Genomic DNA, 23,566 nt, shown 5'->3' on the forward strand with positions numbered 1-23,566 from the left:
GAATCCATGGAGAAAATAAAACCACACTTTAGTTTAAAAGTAGAAATCATTGTCAAACCAACAAGAAGTCTCGATTAAGACCAAAAGTAATTTAAAAATAAAGATAAAAACTTATCTCAAATCCTCCACCAAACTCTTGAAGTTCCTTTGAATCTCTTCTCTCTTACAACACTCTTAACTCTCACAATAAAACTAAAAATAAAAAGGATAAAGTAAAATTGTGGTGCCAAGTTTCTCTCTCCAAAAGTTTCTCCATGAACTATTTCAAGAACTTCTCAGGACTCCCCCCTTTTTTCTCTCAACTTCCTCCTTTTATAATTTTTCAAGAGGTGCCTTGGTATCTAATCAAAATGTGTCCTGATTCGATATATTTTCCAAGGGATGCCTCCTTTTACAAGTCTTTTAACCATGTTTTCGTTTATAGTGGTCACAACTACCATCTTTAGCCAATAGGTGTCTCAAATGTCTCTTAAAAATTTGGCAAAATGAATTAACCTGTCAAATAATTGTCTATGGCGCTTAATCGCGGGGCCTCTGCCGCTTAGGCATGGCCTTCTCTGTTTCACCAGCGCTTAAGCGTCGGATCTAGCATTTAGGCGCCAAAACACTTTTGCGCCATTTTCACATTTTTGCTCCAAATTTGATCATTTTTAGCTCCTTTTGACATTTTTCACCTTTTTACTTGCACCTGAAAGAGAAACACACAAATACCTTCCATTAAAGCGCAATTTTTCAAAAACTTAAAATAGGTATAAAAATGTGTCTAAAAATACTATATATGTTAGGTGTATCATCTGTTAATGGAGAGAACTTATTCAAAACCATGTAAATGGATGCGCAGAAAAGGTGGGATAACCATCCAATGTGGTTGTTGCTATAATTTCACCAAAGAAAGGCCAAGTAATTCCCTACAGGAAATCCCCTAGGTATCTTAAGAAATGATGAGGTGGATCTTTTGTCAGACCTTTCTTCGTGGTCTCATTTATGAGCAAGAGCAATAAACTTTCAGGAAATTAATCAATGTCATCGACCCTGGGGAGTTCAGGGGATCTCTTGAGATTCCACTATCGATGGGTTCAGTACTAATTCTTAAGGGAAATAGAGCAGACCTCGCCAAGCATTGCATTCTAGGGGTACGACACCGCAGAGTGTCTGTGACTTTCAGAAGGATAGACAATAACAATATGTCATATAGGTTCTGACCAAATCTAGAGCTAGAGGAGCTGCACCCATACAAGCTATGAGATGGTTGAACCTCTAAGTACACATAAAAGGAATTATTGTCCTGGAGCGTGACTTAGTATTAGCGTATATGATATGTATTCAGCATATGATGTTTCAGATGTGTTCAACATATGATGTTTTATATGTATTCAACGTTATTGTCTCTTTTAATGCTTTCATCATGTACTCAGACTGTAACGCGTGTTTAGAGCATATTATTGAAATTTCTTTTAGCTTTTAACATGTTTGTCAAATTTCCCTTTTTGTGCAATTGATAAAGAGCTGTGGAACCATACGTTGGTTCCAAATTATAATGAACGAAGAATAATATAACAAATGTTTAATATTAAAATTTCAACTTGTTTTTGAAAATAAGGCCACCTTAAATAGAGTAAGGCATCCTATTCTCATCCTATGAGATCGGTTTAAGACCACCTTAAATGGAGTAAGGCATCCTACTCTTATCCTTTAAGATCAATTTAAGACCACCTTAAATGGAGTAATGCATCTAATTCTCTACCCAAATGTTCAAGATACGTATAAGGATACCTTAAATGGAGTAAGACATCCTATTCTCATCTTTCGAGATTGGTTTTAAGACCACCTTAAATTGAGTAAGGCATCTGATTCTTAACTCAAATCTTTCGAGATTGGTTTTAAGACCACCTTAAATGGAGTAAAGGATCTGATTCTCAACTCAAATCTTTTTTAGGCCAGTACTTAAATTTTGATTCTCTTTCCAGGATTAATACCTGAATTTTAATCCTCTTCTCGGGATCAGTACCTAAATTTTGACTCCTTTCTTTTCAAGGTTGATACTTAAATTTTGATTCTCCTTTCAGGATTGGTATCCAAATTACAATTCCCATCTCGGGTTCAGCACCTAAATACTGATTCTCATCCTCCAAAACACCTGAAACTTGATATTTTGAAACCCTTTCTTTTCTAATCCCCAACAAGAGTCCCAAGTTCTTGGTTTTGATTGAATATTGACTTGTCAATTCCCCAACAGAAATAACTGTCACTCTTCATTCTAATTTTTTTGACTTATAAGTCTATGTTGGTGCTATTGATCTTGTCGATCAACGCCAATACTTGCGATGTGTTTGCCCGGTACACCACACCTATTGGGGGTTCATTTGTTGACCTCACTTTTGGTTGAGATCTAGTTTCCTCCTTAGTAGCCTAGGGTCTAGTCATAGGACTTCCTTGTTGATTATTTCTAGAGGACTAGAAAGTGAACCCTCACCATTAGAAATTCTAAACTCTTCTTTATTCAACTTGACGTTTCACTTTGTAGGTGGGCTCAATATGAGGGAGCTCAAGGAGAGTCCCCATAGGATGTTCATGCCTTAGGATTAACCCTAGGTGGTCTGGTCTTGGTTAGGCTAGCTTGCACAAACTACACTTTCTCACACACACCAAACCCTAGGACCGCTTAATTTGGTTTCCTGACTCCTTTGGGAAATCTCATATGGGTGGACCCAAACCCCTAGCCCTTGGCGAAGACAGTTAGGACCAGCATATTGAGCATCCAAAATGAGTCATCATATGGCTCCTATTGGTTTGACATGGCTTCATGGCTTACTTGCCATGATCACTAAATTACCAAAATACCCCTAGAACCCTAATTTTTGCCAAAATTTTCCAAAATACCCAAATATGCCCAAAACCCATCTCAAATCATTCCCCACTACCTAAGTTGACCAAAATTCACTAAAATTCCAAAATCCCCAAAGTACTCCCAAATTTGCCAGAATTACCAAAATGCCCCTCATGACCCAAAATTTTCAAAAATTCCCAAAAATTTCAAAATCATCCCAAATATTCCCAATCAAAATCATCCCAAATAAATTTCAAAATCATCCCAAATATTCCCAATTTCAACTTTGAACCATCAGATTGACCCAATTTGATCCATTTTGATCGAAAACTCTAAATTGCCCTTGAAGGCTCAATTTCCCCAAATTAGCCTCAATCTTAGCCCAATTGATCAATCTTAGCCCAATCCCAAATTAGCCTCAATCTTAGCCCAATTGACCCCAATCTTGCTCAATTTCAATTCCAAACCAAAATTCAACATCCCTTATACCAACTAAAACCAAGTACAAGCCCAATTTAATCTAATTGCAAACTCAATTTCACTCAAGTTTAAAAGCCCCAATTTTGATCATATGTCCAAATCCCCCAAATTGACCTTCCAATTCAATTCAAAATCACTTGAGACCCCTTCAAAACTCTTCATGACATCTCCCTAGACAAAATTAAATATTTAATTTACCTAAATTTTAGACCAAATTCACCCCCAATTCTAAAAGCCCAAACATTTAAGTCATTCAAAAAGCCCAAAGTTCAATTAAAAGCCCATATGACAATTTTTCATCTCATCATCCATTTAATCAAAAATCATTCCCAAGTTTTCAATTCATGCCAAAATTGTTCCAAATGAAGCTTCATGATAAACTCAACCAAAATGTTCCACAAAATCTAAAATCCCTTCTCATGAAAGTTGGTCAAGCCAAGGACAAGCCATGAAGCCATTCCCAATCCATAGGTGAGCCATGTAAACATTTGCCTTCTCACCATGCCCAAAGTGGCAAAAGGAGGAGCCCCTTTGATGATTCCCTTAAAAGTGGCCAACCCTTCTCATGTTTCCCCTAAACCATGCTTAAGCCTAATTGTACTTGAATGGGGACTTCTCTACACCATTTCAGCTGGCTCGCATGGCTTTGGTCAGCCATAGGATGCGACCCAAACCCATTCTAATGAGGCTAAACCCAATCTAGACCAAACCTATCCCAAAACCCTTTCCACTTCAATTAATCACCCTTACCCATGCACAAACTTAATTGGTTGCACATTAGCCCACCATTGGTCATCCTAAGTGGGACGGTGACCTGAGCCTGGCCGGCCGACCACCTTGGCTGTCGGAAAACCCAAACCTAAGAGCCCCACCTAGGCCAAAACTCAAATCTACACCCATTCAAGTGTCATCAAACCAATTGGACACTTGCACCTTTCTTCCCTCCACCTAAGCAGTCTTCCATCCACCTCAGCCACCATGGCCTCCTCTATTTAAACTCACCCTCCAGGCTAAAAGGGTAAAAGGGGAGAAGTTGAAATTATTTGGGGAGACTCTGCCAAATTATTCCCATAGCTTCTTCAAGACCTCTTAAGTTCAATCCAATCATCCTTCAGCCCTCTTCCCCACTAACCAGAGTCAATTTATCAAACCTAATTTGAGCCAAAATAGGACATCCCACTAGACTCCATCAAAATCAAATTAATTGCACCCACACCACTCCCTGAGTGAAAGAAGAAGATTCCCCATAGAAGCCTCATCACTAGACCACCCTAGCATAAACTTTGATCAACACCCCAAATCGGCCTCGATATATTTCTTACTTAGGCATTTCACCATGGCCCATAGCTTCATCTAGGAGCTCTCTGGACTCAACTCAAGCTTCTCAAAGCACTCTATCAAGGCTACACCTCTTGGGCAAAGGTATTGAACTCTCACCTCAAACTAAGCTTATTTTTATTTTCCATGCTTATAGAAACAATTTAGGACTTGATTAATGAGTCGATAGGAAGAAATGACACTTGATTTGGTTGAGTATCGAGCTACATCATGAGGTTTTAGTGTGAACGGCTCTCGGGTTAGGTCAGTGGAGGACGATGAATCGCAACTGTTGGATCACGTGTGCATCTCTGGACGACCAGGATTGCATCGAAAGAGAACTTGGTTCATAAAGCACGAGCTAACTCAGACGGCGGCGCCAAACCAGAAGACACTGCGTGGAGCTTCGGATACGCCAAGGATAATGTGGCACTGCACTGGATAAGTAGAAAATTCGAGATTTAATTGATTTATTTAATTCCCAGATCTTTAAAAATCTATATCTTGGTGTAGAAAAATCATAAAAATAAAATAAAAATACTCACTTGCTTAGTGAACAAAAGAGAACAATGTGGAGATGCTTTCATGTTTGTTTGATGCATGTGTGATTTTTAATTAATTAAATAGTTGGTTTCTTATTTGGATTCTCCATTTGCATGGACATTTCACCATGACTTGATTTTTAGGGCTTTGGTTCTCTCTGTCGTGAGGAATCTTCCCTGATTTTTTTAAGATCAGGGGAGATCTCTAGGCAGAGATCTCTAATTTTCAAATTGATGGTCCCTATTTTGATAAAATTATTCTAATAATTAACATATTGATCAAAAAAAAATATAAAACTTGTTTTAGCATATTTACTGTGGTCATAAAACCCTAGGAAAAATATAAACTTGGTTTAACTCATTAAAATAATCCTAATTATCACCAACCCCTAAAAATAAAATAATTTAAATTTGGGTAATTATAATTATAAGTGGCATAAAAATTATTCTACACTGTAATTTAATATCATAGGAACTCCCTATAAAAATTTCAAGTCAATTGGAATTAATTTGACAACTAAAATGAATTAATCAAGTGAAATTACATTTTTTACATTAAAATAATTATAATAATTAAAATACAACTCAAAAAATCACCAAATTGGTTTTGGGAGCTTCTTATGACCAGAGCAACCTAAGAAAAATAAAATTATAATTAAAATAAATACTTCATTTTTTAAACTATTTTTAAGTATTTAAATAATTAAAAGTTAATTAAAAATCATAAAATAATAAAACTCATGGAAATATTCTAAATTACTTCCTAATTGCACTGAAATGTCACATTTGATTCCCAAACACTTGGGACAAATTAAAATAATTTTGCTAATTTTCTAAGTCAAGATATTAATTTTTATAGGTTTAAAATGAATTTTCTTTAATTTTTCACTAAAATAATTCTAATAATCAAAATATAAATCACAAAAATATGATATTTCTTTTTCTGGGTACCCTGACCTTAGAGAAATTTAAGAAAAATTTAAAATTTAATTTTCCACTTAAATAATATTTTATATTTAATTAATACTAAAAAATAAATAATTCTAATAATAAAATTAAACGTCTAAAAATCATGAAAATTGGTCCATATGATTCTCTGACCTAGGTGAACCTCCAGTAATTTTTTTAAGGACAGAAGCTATGTTTTGGTTAAGTTATTAAATTTTCATTAAGAATCTTTATTTTTGTATTAAAAATAATTATAAAATTTAATAAATTCAAAAAAATCACATTTTCTCCTCTGTTGTTTTAATTAACCCATGAGTAGAGTAACGGAAAATCTTAAATTCATGTGGGGTAACATAAAAATTTTAAAGTCATTTTAGTTTGATTTAATGAATTATGAGGTGTTAAGGCCTTACGGGCAAAAGGGTAATTTTGGAATTTAAGACGGAATTTAAGCCTGGTAATTTTGGAATTTAAGCCTTAATTAATGTTTAGGCTCAACCAATAGATAAATTGGAAATATATGAGCTTAATTGACATGTCTTAATGATTTAAATATAAAAGGGATAAATGGTAGCAACCAATTTCACCTTGGTCTCATTAAAGATAAATTTGTAATTTTTCAAATTGATGAAATTTGGAAGAATAATTAAATAAGAAGATATTAAGGTGGGGGGTTTGACTTTGGAAGAGCATAACCCACTAACTTAAAACCCCAACTAATGATTTTAAAATAATTTATGACATATAGCAAGGATTAAAAGCATAAATATTTAAATTTTTTGAAAAAATATTACAAATCTACCTATTAAGTTTTAAGGGCTTAGTAGTGAATTAGGTTTGATCAAAATATTTTCGAATGAGATTTAGAAAATGACCTATAATTAACTTGCAACTATTTTTTAAAAAACACTACAAGCCCTTCTTTAAAAATCAAACCGACTAAGTCCCTTAATTAAGCCAAATTGCTCGTAAGGGCCTTTACCCGTATAATTCATGAGTGACACATCAAGTGATGTTTACCCCACTTAAATGAATAATCAAAACATCAAAGTTCATTGAGCATAAGGGTATGAATGGGTTGAACCACATAGCAAACATAATAAGACCAAAATGTACTCGAAACGATTTGAGGGACTGTGAAATGTCAAAGGTATTACCCAGGACTTTTCATAATCCTTTGGGAATCTCAAAGGACACTTGAACTTATTATGATTTGCTTAATGGGATCATCCTCAGAGATGAACAAATTGGACCCACAGTGGTATAACATAGGATTTGGTAGACACATCTCAAGCTTGTGATCTCCGCTTTTCCTGCAAAATTATACATATGCTTTGCAAGTACTGACCTTTTAGGTGGAGGAACAGGAAGAATTGATAGGTATGTTTTTAAGTTATTGCATTGTAATTTACTCTTATTTGTCTGCACCTCTTATTTCCTACCCATAAACTTGCATGTTAAGCAACAAAGTCACCCTGCATGTCAAAACTAAAACTTTTAGGATAGTCATGGAACTAAAACCAAAACCAAAATTAAAAAATCAAAACAACATAAAATTCACTGCCACAACAGTCAAAATATAAAACAACTCAAAATTTAATCACAAACAAAATAAAAAAAAATTGTAGCTAAATTAAAACGTCTCTATCGGATGATCGGGAATCCCTTGGATGAGGTAATCTACGGTTGCTAACAAGATTTCTCATGGTCTAAATGAAAGTATGGAACTCATTAAGTTGAATTTAGTAATTTCATTTAGATTAAGTGAATCCGAAGAAAATAGTGGTGCAGAAATGAGGGAACTGTGGGATCCTAACTAGTATCACTTTAATCAATTTTAGCATCCTCCGTGATATTTAAATAACCATAACATTAGGAAACATTTGATTTTGCATAAAGACTTGACACATTAGAAAACTTAAACTTGCTTCTTTGAGGAATTTGGAGCTAGCATCATGGGCTGCACGACCATCTTCAACAGCAAAACATGTCTACACCAGCTAAACCATTATTTAGAATAAATAACAAGCCATAGGATTTTGAGGTTGTCCATCTAGTGTGATATAAATCCTCAACTTATATTTATGTCTTTGTATGGCTCTTCTATACAATATAAGTCCTGACTCGTTTGAAAACTCCGAGGTTGGCGTTCGTCATGACCTAAATCCTCACATCTTTCAGGCTATTTGTGTGATCGTCTCACACGAATGTAAGCCCAAATTAATAAAATTGGCAAAATTAAACAATTAAATAATACTCCTCTAAATTTAAACTAAACCATAGGATAGATTGGGAAGTCACTGAGGTTCTCCTCAGGATCTATGTCATCCTCTAGTTCTTCTTCCATTGGATGCTAAAAATAAAGTGTTTCAAATTTGAGTCATTACTCTTTCACACCTCTTTATATAATCTCTTTGAAAGGTTCTATCCTTTGAAATTCTTGAAGGAAATATCCCCTAGTTTTTATTGAGAGTTTTCTTAAGTGACTTCGGTTATCTAGAAAGTAATTAACTATAATGACTTGTCTTTATAAAAAACTTTCAAGAACTCGGCTTAATATATACTTTATTTAATTTTTTTTATTGAATAGGGGAACTTGTCGGTTAACATGAAATGATTTTGCAGATGAAATGGATGTCATGCATTTCTAATTTAATTTTATTGAGCATCACTATCAAGTCATGTGTTTATCTTTCAAGATAGATACATGGCTTGAGGTGTAATGCTCTTTCATTTGAACTATGAAATATATGATATTAGTTTGATTTCATATTTTTCTAAACTCGACAGGATTCTGATTCAGGCGATCGACAGCTTCCACAGGACCCCCTAAAATTGTGCCAAAAATCTTCTGACCCGATGACTTTGTGAGGGAGTAAGGATGATGTTATTTTTTGTTAACCTTTAATAAGAAATTGCTCTTAATTTTTTAGGCTGCTGGTAGCTCTAGCCCAACAATAATATTGACTAGTGGAACGTCTGACTTACAAATTATACGATAATATAACAAATTCTTTTCTTGTGAAATTAATATTTTTAAAAGCATGAGTAGTTCATATGCATGAAAAACTAAGAATTTTGGGTGTTACCTTCAATGGGTCCACTTATTAGTCACCTTTATCGGGTTATGAGCTACCTTCTTTGGTTGTCTTACTGGTAGCTTCTACCCAAAGTTGGATCTTATGCACAAAGAAGATTGATGGTTACCTACGAAAGTCTCTCGAAAATTATTAGGGCCACAGGTCATTCCTCATGGGGACCTCCGATTCATTTCACTTTCCATGCAGACTTACCACACGGCCCGTGGTTCATGTCTCCTAGCATCGTCCAACAGGATCTGGATCGTACATTGAATACAAAAGCGATCAAACGGTTCTTGGTCATTGTCTGCAAGAACCACACATTTTCTAGACCTAAATTCTCACTCGATACTCAATCAAATCACATGGGATTTTATCCTACACCTTCATCTAAGCCAAGCGAACTTATCTATACAGTCACATGCGTATGAAATACAAGTTTACTTCACAATTGGTGAAACCGAGCGAAGAATAAGGGATTTTGAGTTATACATTTGCCCAAGAGGTGAGGCCTCAATTGGGTGGTTGCAGAAGCTTCCTTAGAGTCCTACAAACATGCTCTCCTTCCTCTAGTATAAGGTTTAGGTATGAGTTCAACCAATAGGTGGTGTGGCCTTAGTCTAGCAATGTGTTAGAATGCTTAGGAGAGAGAGATTTTGATTAGGAAGTGTTCTTAAGCTCTGGTGAAGCTTAAGGGTGGCTTAATTTAGGGATTTGATGAGTTTTTTGAAATGCCCGCAAAAGGTCATGTTTTTTAAGTTTAAAATTAGGGGGAGAGGCTAAAATGATGGGAGTGACCTTCATATGAATGCTAGAAGAGTTTGAAGACAATTGGGCAAAGTTTCCCCTAAGTTATACCCTCATTTGGCTGTGAGAGGGTTCTTATTCATAGACAAGGCCATAAGGGTGGCCAAAGTGCAGCTTAGGTGGAGAAGATTTCAATGCAAGTGACCAATGGGAGGTTGATACACTAGATGGGTGCTATTTAGGTTTGGTCCATGAGGGAGGCTCCTCAGTTTTGAGTTTTTCGGAGACTAGGTCAGTTGGCCGGGGCTGGGGTGCCAGCTAAGTGGTGCAGGAAAGATCAGAGATGGTTTAATGGTGATAATCTTGGGGCTTTGATGGATGATGACATGTGTAAGTGGGTCTAGCTAAAATTAGGAAAAGGTTCCATGATTTGGGCGACTCTTGGTCCATGGAACCAAGTAGGTGGGTTAAGTAATCTGATTTGCATCTTAGAGGGCTTATGTATGGCAGAGATAATTAAGCTTTTGGTTAATCCAATAGGTTAGGTTAAGATTTGAATTTAGGTGAAAATGGGGTTTAAGCTTAAATTTAGGTTTGGGCTTGTATTGGGCTTAGGTCTAAACCAATTGAGAGTTCAAATTGGTTTAAAGAAGTGTCATGAAGAATTTGGGAATTAATTTTAGTGGAATCAAATTCGTTACATGGATCAATTTGGTGAAATTTGGAGTTGGGTTCAATTTTGGGGCAATTGTCTTGGACTTTAATTTAGGTTAGACTTAGGTTTGGATTTGGGTCATGTGAAGGTTCAATTTGGCTTAGAACATTGTCTTGAGGAACTTAGAATTTGAAATTGGGGGAATTAGATTAGTTATGTGGTTTAATTTAACGGAATTTGGGGGTAGCATCAAATTGGGGATTTTTGGCTTAAGATTGAAATTAGGATTTGGAAGAGTTCAATTGGACTCCAAATTGGTATAAATTGGGATTAGACAAGTTGAAATTAAGTTTAGAATTGAAATTGGGTGAGATTGAAATGAATTTTATGGAAATTGGGGGTGATTTTGAGACAGTAGGCATTTAGGGGCAATTTGAGGATTTTGGCTCATTTTGGTGGATTTAGGTGCAATTGGAGATATTGAGTGATTCAAATTGGTTTTGAAGACATTTAGAGTAAATTTGGAAATTTTGGGGATTTTTGGGGCATGAGGGATATTTTGGTAATTTTGGCAATTTTGGTTGTATTTTGGGAATTTTGATAATTTTGGGGTGTTTTTGAGCAATTTAAGTGGGTTGGGATGATCTGAAATGATTTTTGGAGAGAAATTGATAATTTGCATAATTTTGGAAAAAAAAGAATTTGAGGGGTATTTTGGTAAATTTGGAAATGTTTAGGGGCAAAAGGTCATAATTTGAGTTGAGGTGAAATTGGGGTTCAATTGACGATGCCAATCATAAAATCACCCTCTTTTGAGCCTTACCAAGGGAATCCTCACTTTGGATCCTCAATGTGTTGGTCCTAGCCGTTCTAGCCAAGGGCTAAGGGTTTTGGGAACCACCCACATAAGTTTTCAAAAGAGTTGGGAACCAGGTTAAGCAAGTTTGGTTTAAGGTTTAGGTTGTGAGTGAAGGTGAGGGATTCAAGTGTGTGTGTGCATGACTGAATAAGGCCACACCATCCAGGGCTAACCGCACAGTCCTATTGGGACTCCTCTTGAGCTCCCCCATGTTGGTTTCATCGTACTAAGTACTAGAGGTCAAAACCAAACATGTAGAACTCCAAGAAGAGTAAAGAAGTGTTTAGAATTTCTAAGGGGGTAGGGTTCCAATACTAATTCTATAGGATAGTCAACAGAAACCTCAAGAATAGTCAACGGGAAAGTCCTATGGCTAGATCCTAAGCTTCTAAGGAAGAAAGACTACACCTCAACAATAGTGAGATCAACGCATCTTTTAAAATGAAAAGATTTACCTCCAATAAACTAATGACCACCATAAAGAACGATTTGTAAATTCTCAAAAAATTTAGACTTAAATAAGAAAAAACCCCCAGTAAATGAAAGAAGCTCAACCGAGCCTTTAAGTTTCAAGATCTTGCCAATTGCCTGAAGGAGATATCCATAGAATGGACTCTTCTCCAATGCATACGCAACAAGCGAAAGATCCCAACAAGGGAGAAGATCCCACTATTTTGATCTTTCAACAACTTCTTTTTTTAAAAATCAGTTTTATTATCAACTGTAGCAACATAAGAAAGATTAAATTCAGTAAGTCTAGTAAGACTAGTTGTGATTAAGTTCTTCCAACTTAAGGATGGTGGTGCCGATCCAAGAATGGATCTAGAGGGAGAAGAGATAAGAGGAGAGAACGAAGAATCAATGGGGCAAAACCCCAAAAAAACATAACAAACACCACAATAACTTGAAAGTAAAAGAACAAGAAGATAAATCACTTCCTTGAGGTAGGGAAGCAAAGCTCTTGAAGAAACCCTATGTTTCAACTTGTTCGACCGTTTACACTAACAAAAATCACGAAAGCCCCCCTCACAACCACACTCTCAAAAAGCCCATATTTCTCGAGAGCCTCCTCCCTCACCCAAAAACGTCTCCTCCAACCGATTTAATTAACTCCCTCCCCTTTTGTGAATTCTAGTGATCCTTGAATATTTCTTTCATGTTGCATAACAAGAATAAAATTGAATATTTAAAATAAAAAATTTTGGTAAATTTAAAATTCCATGGAAGCCCCCGAATCCTGGAATGGAATCGAGTGGGGGCTCTACTGTCGCCTGTCCGCTTCCCCACCCGCTCTGTCCTTGCTAGCTTAGCTCCAGCCCTTGTCTCGTTTCCAGCTTTGGGCGAATCATCACTTTTTTTTATTTCCTTGTACCGAAATGTGTGACTCACAATTTCTCTTCGTTTTTCCTTTTTAATATTTTCCTACAATTTTAAAATATTAGCATCCTGCCCCTCCCCCGCTAGAAGATAATTGTCATTCCTATTATTGGAGTTAATTAATTAAATATGTATTTTTTTCAAATGACCGTGCTGCCCTCAACAAATTTGAGATATTACTACGACTGCAAAGAGCCGATCACATCGGCCAATCTTGCGCTTTTAAAATATACTTTTGCCCCTCTGATTATATAAACTCATTCCCTTTGCTCATCCAACTCCGTTGCCAAATCCCCTCACTCCTCCGCTCGACCATTTCCAGCTCTCCTTTCCATCTCTAAGGCCCCAGCCATCTCTTCCCCGAGCAGACTACAACAGACGGCTGCAGACTCGCCGCTGGACTCAAGAAACATTGGCAGCCGGCAATCGAAGTGCTCTGTTTCGCTGCTGGGCTCGGCAGGGATTGTAGCCTGTCCTGTATCCACCGGAAGCCCGTATGCTCTCTTCAGAATCTCATTTTACTTGCCCTAGCTTTTCCTTCATCGTTTTCGATCATAGCTATGTTTTGAGTTGATTCTTTTCTCGAAACTTTCAATGGTTTTTTTTTTTTTCTCGAATTAATTACTCTTATGATTTCCACACAAGATATCAACTGTAAGGATGTGATCCATGAGATAACAATGTTTGTGACGCGCTAAAAAAGAATGAAATCCTTATTAAAATAATTTGATAAAAGGCATCTGTGGGCTTATTTGATAAAACAAATTTAATTTCTCCTTTACCCGTTAATGGAATCATTCGCTCATACTTCCTGATAAAGAAATTGAATTAGGATTTCAACACAGTTGTATTGAAACATATATATCGAACTTACTAATTTTTTTTTAATGTTGATGTGAATAGAGATCAAATTTTTTATGGCATTAACAAGTTGATCATCATTAAGATCTCAAAAATTGAATTAACAAAATATTTGCATAACTTCTTCGTGGTGAGAATTTGTGAATTTTGTTGTTATTGCGCTTGCTGAGAGGATATTAATTAGAACAGCAAGCTTAATGAATCTGAATGAATCAGCATTTACTTCAGGGATAGTACTGGGAAAGTGGACGCGAGCGGTGAGTTTAGCGGCAAGCGAATATGCTGGCGTGCATCGCGTGTGCGAAGCAGGAGCTGGAGGAAGACGGAGAGGATACCGCGCGTGCTGGGACCCCAAGCAACAAAGACGCCGTCAAAAGCCTGAGTTCTCAGGTTCGACCGACCCCTCTTTCTCTTCACGCTTCTCTGCAAATCTTCTGCATCTCTGTTTTTTCTTTCTCTTCGATAGATGGATAGATAGGTAGCGATCCTCGAGCTACATTGCTCGAATTGGGCAAAGCAAGGGGACAGGGCCGGTGGGACCATAATTGGCTACGTTCGAGTGTTCAAAACACTGAACCAAACCCAACGGCTCGATAACGACCGACCCCTGAACCGGGCCCATAGGCCTGCTTATTTTTGCCCTCCAGACAAGCCAATCTTTTCTTTGTTTGAGTCACAGATGACCATTATTATCATTAGTTTTAGAAACTGTTTTTTATTTCTACTTTTCTTTTTCATCCGGCTCTAATTTAATTGATTGAATGCTTTGGCCTCTGTAATTTATGACTCGAAATAAATGTCTGTATGCATTTATGCTTTCACACTTTACTTTTTAAAAAGAAAATTATTCATATCAAATTTTGATAAAGGAGGTATTTTTTTACATTTGTACTCGTTTAAAAAATATTTTAAAAATATTCATTGGATCATAGTTGTACCCTTTTAACGACTTTTTTTTTTTCATTTGCCATCAAATTAACTGCAACACAACCAACTTTCAGTTGAATTTAAATTTTTTTTTAATCTTTCACTAAATAAATTATTTGTAAGCCTAATGCAACAAAAAAAAAACTTATTAGTCGATCCTAAAAAGAATTGATTAGTTATCAGTTAACCCATAAAAGTGCATTAAACATTGATGTTTGGTTTTCATGGCATACAACGTTTGACATTATAGCATTTAAAATATATATTAGCCGTAATTTTGGGAGTGCATATACCCCAATAGTTGGAAAGTTGATTATAAATCCATAACCGTTGTGATTAAGTATAATTGAATATGTGATTCTGAACCACCACTTAGCATTTTTAAATCACCTCTTAATTGTACTACCAACTATCATATTTAGGTTGAAAAACAACATATTTGAATAATAAAAGGTTTAGATAAAAATTCTTCTTTGGTAGAGATTTCCCAATTTCTTATTCTGAGTGAGAAATTCTACTTCAATTATTATGAATGATCGAGTTGTTATATTTTGGCTGAGTATATTCGCTTTTCTTCTATAATTTTTCTTCTTTTAAAAACTTCTCTGCCAGTCAACATATCAGTTTAAGCTTTTTAACCTTTTATTTCATTTCCATTAATTTGAATTCCATCTTGCAATCTCAGATCGAGTTTAAAAGCTTTTTTTTCATTGATGTTTGATTTCCATTAATTTGAATTCCACCCTAGTAAGTAGTACTACTTGTTCTCAATCAAGTTAATTAAGCACGCCTTGTCTCCTTGCTTCAATACCTCCTCGCAAGTTCCGCTCCGCGGAACCATGATTCACACACACATCAAAAACTTGTGAGTGAAATGTTGTTGGATTAACCGCTAGCTTGCACGTGAAAAAGGATGCACCTGTACAGATAAATGAGTAATTACGGTGTTTGCCACTGGTCCAACTGAAACAAAGTTGGTCAAGTTAAAGGGGAGGACGATGGTGTTGCCTTTCTGTCATTCCCTGGGAGGCGCAGGTATCTATGAGCTCGAGCAGTGCTGGCTCAGCATTGTAGTAACTGTTGGTGTGTGTGTGCTTTCTTCCTTTTGCTTTGCTTGCTCGTCCAAAAAGGGGTTTGGGGGATCGGAGATGTGATTGCCGATTGTCCCTATGTATTTTTCGTGTCTTTATTTGTTTTTTTTTTATATATTACCGCTTTATTTTGCGTTAAAGAAAAGAGAAGAATAAGCTCGTAAGGGTCAGTCTGGCTATAGTCTTTTTTAAAAGGAGCGCGCTGTGAAAGATATCCATTGGATGAAACAAGGTTTTGCTTCACGGAAAGAATAAAGTCTTACTACTCCATCTTGTTCTTTAAGCCTCACCACTTTCTTCTGCTCTAATCACTATGTGGGCTGAATGAAATTTAGCGAATACATAGAACAAGTGGGTTTGATAAACGACGAAATTGTTTAAAGAAAACAGCAACTTAATGTGTATGAAATTAGGACAAACAGTTATTTTTTAGAATTTTATGTATTTAGAGATGTGTATTGGGACAAAGACGTTGAGAGTTATATCCAAAATATGATTCAACTTTATGGGTCAGATATTCTGCCCTTCCGCCAGCTTTTATTTGAGTTGATTTTAGTTTTGGTTAATGATAATTTTAATGCTCAACTTGAACCTGATATTACTATAGAATTGAGTCACATCAACATACAGCCGCGTGGGGTAAAAGAATCCAAACCCAAATAGTTAATATACTAGTAGCAGGTTTTTTTGAATGTGCCAAGAGCAATGAATTAAAATGCATGTTTAAAAATCACATAAATTGGATGCCAAAAGTTTTTTTTTCCCCATTTTTTTCTTAAAAATATGTTTTTTATCATATTCTTAGATGGTTTTTTAAATAGTGAATGGACATATTTTTAAAAACACAAAATAATTTTAAAATAATTTTAACTTCTTCAATATATTTATTTCAAATCAAAATATAAACAAAATTAAATTAAGAAAACATACAAAGGTGAACAGCTCGAAAGTTTTTTGATATTTAAAAGATGTTATAAAATTTAAAAATATTTTTCATACAACCGCCAGGTTTATTATTAATAAAAAAATTGTTAATGCATAAAATTATTAACAATTGAATTTGTTGTTGGCTATAAACAATAGATTTAAACTTCAATAAAACTAATCTTGATTCCTTTATGGCTGTTACTTGTTTCAAATTCATATCTAAGACTGACATATTATTATATTACCGTTGCATTTTTAAAAATTAGTAAATAAGTCATACTGGACTGAAAAGGACACAGGTTAAACACTAGAAGCCATATCTCCTACGCTGTTGCTAGCTGCTGTGTGTGATGTCCTTGGAAACACTACGTTGACGAGGGAACCTGTCTTCACCAAGTACTCCTGCCTGTCGTCTAAACCATTTATTGCCATCCAGTTTCCACAGAGCTCACTCTATTTCGCCGCTACTGCCTGTACTACTCTTCTTAGCCGAAGTACTCGATTACTTTTCAAGTCCATTAATTTGTTTGCTTTTTGGATCCAGCTTTATTGCTTCAAATTAGAAAGCTCAATAAATTCTTTTGTTGGAAAATATTAAATTGATTAATTGAATTTTTATGTATTTTATTTTGAAGTGACGCTTATTTTCTTAGAATAGTAAAATTGTTTTAGAAGTGCTGGCGAAAGGAACAGGTGTGAACTGTGATCATGCCGATGTGTGCTAACCACTAGCAGGAGTCGCCTCGTTTTGACCGCTTGCTTGCCTCATTTTGGCAAAATGACCCTTAGAATAATCATCTCCTGGGGCCCATCCGCCGGTGTGCCCTCCACCAAAATTTGACGGTCAGCCATTGTATTTTTTTTTTCTTAGGGAAAAAGATGATAAGAAAACAGTGCGCCTAATTTCTTATTTGCACAGTGAAATTCAGTGGTGACGATTAACTTATATTTGTAGGGTAGGAAATCAATAATTCGGATTTAATATTCAAAATACAAATAGGTCTCTATTCCTTGGAGTTATTTTTAATTTGATTATATGTTTGGGGTAAACTTTTCATATTCGATACTAATCGACCTTTGACTTTACTACTAAACTATTTCTTTTCAGTTTTTGCGTTCAAATTCAAATTCTTATCTAGATAGCTTAAGCATTGGATTATAAACAACCTGCAGCTAAAAGACATGGTGCTGAAGTTCTCCGGCGTCTACCGTCAATGCAAGGGGGGTAGCGGCGCCTCCTTCCGTCCCAAATCTCATCACCACCATCGTTATCCTGTTATAGATGATGACTATGCCGACGGCCACTACACCTACCTCGGTGCCGCGAGCTCGAACTCCACGCCGGCGTGGGACTTCACGAGCGTGAGGCCTTCGGAGCCAGCTGGGACGTCTGATGGCAGAGAAAGAGCAAAGTGGATTCTTCCAGGCGGCTCCGGCATGCCGGTGTCCGCCGGAGAAAATAATGTTGCACTGCCGGATGATGGGGAGCCCAAGGAGTGGATTGCCCAGGTAGAACCAGGAGTCCATATCACCTTTCTTTCTCTCCCTGGCGGAGCAGGCAACGATCTCAAGCGCATTCGCTTCAGGTTTGTTATTGATGATCAATATTTTTTTTTATTGATTTATTTTTGGTCTATTCTTATTAAAGATTAAGTTTTTTTTTTTTTTCAGAAGAATGCAAACTTTGATTAATGACGTTCTTGATTTTTTAAATTTTAAAGATTACAATAAATTGTAGGGTAGCTGTTGTATCCCTCAAAGTTTGTCCGCATTATTCTAACTGAACTATGTAGCCTTTTCATCAGGAATTTATTTTGTTTAGGGTTTAGAAGCATGACTTTATTTCAAAATTGAAAATTAAAACAAGCAAATAAATATTTAAAATTTGATTTGAATATTTCTAGAAATTTAGCCAGGGACGTAATTTTACCGTTACTGCCTTTTCATTTTTATGTTTTAATTATTTATGATAATAAAAAGATTATATAAGGTTTGTATCACTTGTTAATTTAATACTTAGTATTTTAATCTATTTTCTATAAAGAAAATTCATTATATATTTGCTTCTCTTATATATTTTTGTAAATTTAAGTGTAAAAACGCACAACCCACCGTATTTTGTAGAAATTATCACTTCACTTGCTGATTGAATTGTGGGATATATATATATTTTTATGGCCTGGTGTGAAAAAAGTCGGGAGATGTTCAACAAGTGGCAGGCGCAGAGGTGGTGGGGCGAGAACTATGACAGGATAATGGAGCTCTACAACGTGCAGAAATTCAGACGACAAGGTCTCCCCACTCCGCCGAGGTCCGACGACGGCGGCGAGGTATATATAATTTACCCCCAATTCCCGAGAAATTTACTAATAAAAGTTCTTCTTTCAAGAAACCCTCGTTGGGTTCTATTTAAATTTCTGTTGGTAATAATTGATGAAGGTTTTTTAATGAGTTATGTAAGGACAATGCTCATGATTTTCGAGTTTCTTTTCAGCAAAGAGAGTCATTCTACTCTCGGACCGGTTCAACAAGGGAGAGTCCAGTGACCCCTCCACCCGGCCGGGACCGGCTACTCCGTTCTGGCTTCCGGCCGCCATCGATATCCAGCAGAGGAGGCGGAGTTTACTTGCCTTCGGTGCCGGACCCTTCCGAGTACATAATGCCGCCGTCTCCTCCGTTCTGGCTCCCGTCCGCCATCGATATCCAGCAGAGGAGGCGGAGTTTACTTGCCTTCGGTGCCGGACCCTTCCGAGTACATAATGCCGCATCATCTAAGAGCATGCGGCAGCAGCAGTGGGGCGGCGTCGGTGGTGGCTGCGGTGAGAGGGGAGGCATCGTCGATTGATGCTTCGAGGACGACAACGTCGTCGAGGGATGAGGCGGCCTCCGTTTCCATAAGCAATGCGAGTGACCAGGAGGTGACGGAGTGGGTGGAGCAGGATGAACCTGGAGTTTATATTACCATCCGAGAGCTGCCTGATGGCGCCCGAGAGCTTCGTCGCGTCAGATTCAGGTTTTAACTACTTTTTTTTTTCCTTTTCATTCATGATGTGTAAGATTAGAGGAGTCATCCTTAAATGTGTGATGTTTTAGATTTGAATTATCTTAAAGGTAGAAGTAGACTTAAAAAGACTTGGGCATGTTGTGTAAAAAATATTTTTAATTTATTAGAATTAAATGACAATAAGACAATTACTACACAATTGACAAAAAAGTTTCATGTAGCCCACCCCACTTAGTGGGATAAAGGCTGTTGTTGTTGTTGTTGTTGATATTCAAGATGAAAAAGAGTCTGCAATTGATTTGTGCTAACAAATGGCAGTATTTTCATTTGCTGTATCAAATTAGCAATGCAACCTTTTTTTCATAATTTCACCAGTTTAAACTCAAATTTCTGCTTATTTTTGTGGCTAATCCTTTGTACCATTATTGATCATCATCTATTTCATAAATACTTTGTGAAATGCGTTCCCGGAATTATTTGCTCTAAGGATGAGCAAATAACAAGAAATTTATTTTTTTGCTTGGTTGCCACTTTATCAGGGCCATAGATAAAATAGTAGAAGTATGCCATTGGATAAATTGTTTTATTAGAATGATAAAATATTGCATCACATGTTGATATTCACTTCTGGTTTTGAGTAACATACGTGATGGTTATCTCAATAGTTATAAGGAAGAATAAAGGGCATTAATTGATTGATACATTCAAATATATATTCTTTATCACTTTCTTTTTTTTTTTCTTTTTTGGGAAAATACACCGCACACCACATGTACATGGCCTTAAACCCAGACTAAGTTCTCAATCAACAGGCTAAGGTAGCTTGCCCTCTTTACATCTCTTGCAGTAAATACGTTCTCTTTTTTCACATATTTATGAAAAGTAATTTTCTGTTAAATTTTTCATGGCAAACTTTTTTCTTAAAGCTGAAATTGTTTTGGTAGTTCTGTAAGCTTATTTTTTTTTATTAAGGTAATATCTTGGTTTTTTCTTACTAGTTAGAAGAAGTATCTTGCACCATGTGCTAGTTTAGCTTGAGATATAAATTATTTATATTTTTTCTGTGCAAAAATTATTAGTGTAAAACAATTTCATATGTTTCTGGGTGTAAATCAATGATAACGTATGAGAACTTGCACAATGCATGGAACCTAACACGTCTTATGTGCATTATATATTTTTTTTGTTATAACACTCTTATAAACTGATTCAATTCGCCTCTTTGCAGTCGCGAAAGGTTTGGAGAAGTACACGCCAAGCTGTGGTGGGAGGAGAATAGAGAACGGATACAGGCGCAGTATCTGTAGGTCTGTTTCATACTTTTCACTAATCTGACAACATTAAGTGTGGAAGAAACTGAGAAAAGAAGAGTGGAGGGAAAAGTGGGCACGAAAGGTAATTGTTATTTTGATATTTTATTTAATTTTTGTTGGTAAGTAGTCTATCCTTGTAGTGGGTCGGGTTGAAGCCTTGGGGGAGGCTCTTTTCTGGTATTGTAATTGTTTGTGCTTTGTCTCTACATGGAATCTCAGGCTGAATTACTGCTAAACCTCTGAATTGCAAGTGGGGTTGGCTCTTACAAAATTAAGCGTGGGCCAAACAATGGCGTATAAAGCAGCTTAAATCAAAAAATTGAACCTGATGGAAGAAACAGATCTATTTAGTTTGGGTTCTCTTATGTTTGATTTTGATTTATAGTTTTACATAAAATGATTGAATTTGTTGGACTTTGATTTGCGCATGGATTATACAAAATTTTACTCAAAATAATGGATAGAGAAAAAAAATTGGGAAAGAGAGCGACATAGAGAAACTTGAAAGAGTTTTTAAGGGAATTTTGTGAGATTGCTAGAAAGTCTAAAATTAGCACAACATAATAAATCTCTCAAGCTCACCCTCCGATCTAATATTTCTAGATTTGAGTTTAGGCACTTTTTGTTCTACAGAGAATGCTATATTTGAGTAATTTTAGTAAAGTTACATAACCGGGCTTAATATGGGAAGGGTGATTTCTCATGAGATTTAGTTGGTGAATAGCTAGGTAGCTTGTGTGAGTTGATTTGATGAGCTATAGGCGACTTCAAATGATTCGTGTTGAATAATAGTTTCATTGAGTGCCAAGGAAGATGTTGTTTGGCTTTGATGACTTGTATTTGTCAACAAGTTCATTATGTACTTCTTGACCTTGATGGGATTTTCTTTTTAGCTGCCAATTTGTGTAGAACCCAGCCCATCATAACTCAACCTAGGCAATATTGTCTGTATAGTAGCTACTCAATTCCCTTAATAAAAGCCAAGCCTAGACATGTAGGGAGTACATAGGAAAAAAAATATATGGGAGGTACTTTCTAAAATTTTCTAATATAATGATATTTCATAAACATGGCTATTCATTGCATTAATAAAAAATTTTATGGGTTCGTCCTTTATTTTTAGATTTGAAATTATTGTACCAAATATTCATATTAGTATGTGTATCTCCTTTATAATTTACTAATTTTTTCAAGAGAGAGTGGGTGCTAAAGCTTAAAAATAAATTGGGAAATCTTAAAATTAGAACATTTTCGTTCTTACTTTATTTGGTTTAGCCACATTGTAAGTTTTGTCTTGTTTCAAGGAAGAGAAAGATATGAATTTTAACATACATGAAATCTCATAATAAAATTTTAACTTTTCTCTTAGTGTTTGGATGTTGTAACTTCTTAATTTATGCATTCACCCGAGATAAAAGGTTGAATTTTTTTTTTTTAATTTATTTTTGAGGATATGTTGCATTCTTAATTTTTATGAAACCTCATCTTCTTCAAACCCCTTTTTCTTACAAGAGTTAAATATATCGATCATAGATTGCTAAATATATTTGTAATGATCTAATTTTAATTATAATTTTCTTTATTGATGGTATGATAATCTTAGAAAAAAAAATTATAATTAAAAAAATATAAAGTGTAATTAAAACTTATTCAAAATCATATGAAAGGATTTGCTTCAATATTTTAATTTTTAATTTAAAGGGTTAAAATAATAAGTCATGAAGCTATTTAGTTTATGAGGAGAACATGTGAAAGAAAATTTTGAAGTTGTAGATGAAAGAAAGAAACTAATGAGGAAATGTGGGATAGATATTTGTGCCTCGTCACAATAATCAAAAAATTATAAATTACCACTCTTTCAAAATGATTTAGATTAGATCACCAAACCAAGTAGCAACATGAGAAGCCATTAAGCCCTACCTTCTTATATGGAATACTAAAAATTGTAGCAAAAAATTAGCAATTCAAGTCATTACATTAAAATGTTTTTTTAAGAGATTGCAAATCTTCAAGTTTGATGTGGCTATAAATCCAAGATTTGTTTGATTTACCCTATCTATCCCACTATGGCTCTTCCGACGCCTATGGATCACACAAGGTTTTAAGAATTGATTGCCCAAATTATTGCTAAATGAATATTAGGTAAAGTAAAATATGTTAGCAACTTTATTTCACAAAAGCAATGCCTTATACTTAGAAACACACATGAATAACCATAAATTTAGAGTTCATCTAAAGTTAACCCAAACTACCCAAAATTTCCTAAAATTCCTCAACATACCCCAAAATTACCAAAATAATCAAAATACCCCAAAATCACCAAAACGACCGAAATGCCCCTAAATTCCCAAAAATGCCCAAAATTGTCCAAATACCCAATTTCCCACCAAAATCATTTAAAACCCTCTATATGACCCAATTGCCCCAAAATTTCCCAAAATTCTCCAAAATTACTAAAATTGACCAAAACACCCAAAATTACCCAAAATAACAAGGAGAGCCAAATTTCATCTAAATTGTCAAATTGTCCTCAAAATCCACCAAATTTCAAATCCAAACCACCCAATTTCAAGTTCATGTTCAAATTCACACCTAATAACTCCCCCACCCC

The 23,566-nt window shown here is 35.6% G+C and overlaps 1 protein-coding gene across 3 annotated transcripts; it reads left to right on the top strand.

Moving 5' to 3' along the window:
- Positions 1 to 13,127: 13,127 nt before the first annotated feature.
- LOC110021962 (protein BREVIS RADIX-like) lies at positions 13,128 to 21,284 on the top strand. Of its 3 annotated transcripts, none has more exons than XM_020720701.1 (7): positions 13,128 to 13,326; positions 13,910 to 14,083; positions 17,812 to 18,224; positions 18,833 to 18,968; positions 19,133 to 19,294; positions 19,395 to 19,651; positions 20,871 to 21,284. In XM_020720701.1, the coding sequence occupies exons 2-7, from the start codon at positions 13,973 to 13,975 to the stop codon at positions 20,947 to 20,949; spliced, it is 1,158 nt and encodes a 385-aa protein (XP_020576360.1). In that variant the 5' UTR covers positions 13,128 to 13,326; positions 13,910 to 13,972; the 3' UTR covers positions 20,950 to 21,284. The 3 variants fall into 3 exon arrangements, with proteins under 3 accessions (XP_020576360.1, XP_020576358.1, XP_020576361.1); XM_020720699.1 differs by having other exon boundaries at positions 13,922 to 14,083; XM_020720702.1 differs by lacking the exon at positions 13,910 to 14,083.
- The last annotated feature ends 2,282 nt before the right edge of the window (positions 21,285 to 23,566 follow it).

This window comes from Phalaenopsis equestris, unplaced genomic scaffold, assembly GCF_001263595.1.
Source record: "Phalaenopsis equestris unplaced genomic scaffold, ASM126359v1 Scaffold000154, whole genome shotgun sequence".
Taxonomy (NCBI): domain Eukaryota; kingdom Viridiplantae; phylum Streptophyta; class Magnoliopsida; order Asparagales; family Orchidaceae; genus Phalaenopsis; species Phalaenopsis equestris.

Excerpts from the sequence above, each read along its gene's own strand:
- LOC110021962 (XM_020720701.1), top strand. The coding sequence starts at position 13,973 with ATGCTGGCGTGCATCGCGTGTGCGAAGCAGGAGCTGGAGGAAGACGGA. Across the intron at positions 19,295-19,394 it reads TGCCGGACCCTTCCGAGTAC|ATAATGCCGCATCATCTAAG; the intron begins ATAATGCCGCCG and ends CCTTCCGAGTAC. Across the intron at positions 19,652-20,870 it reads CTTCGTCGCGTCAGATTCAG|TCGCGAAAGGTTTGGAGAAG; the intron begins GTTTTAACTACT and ends GCCTCTTTGCAG.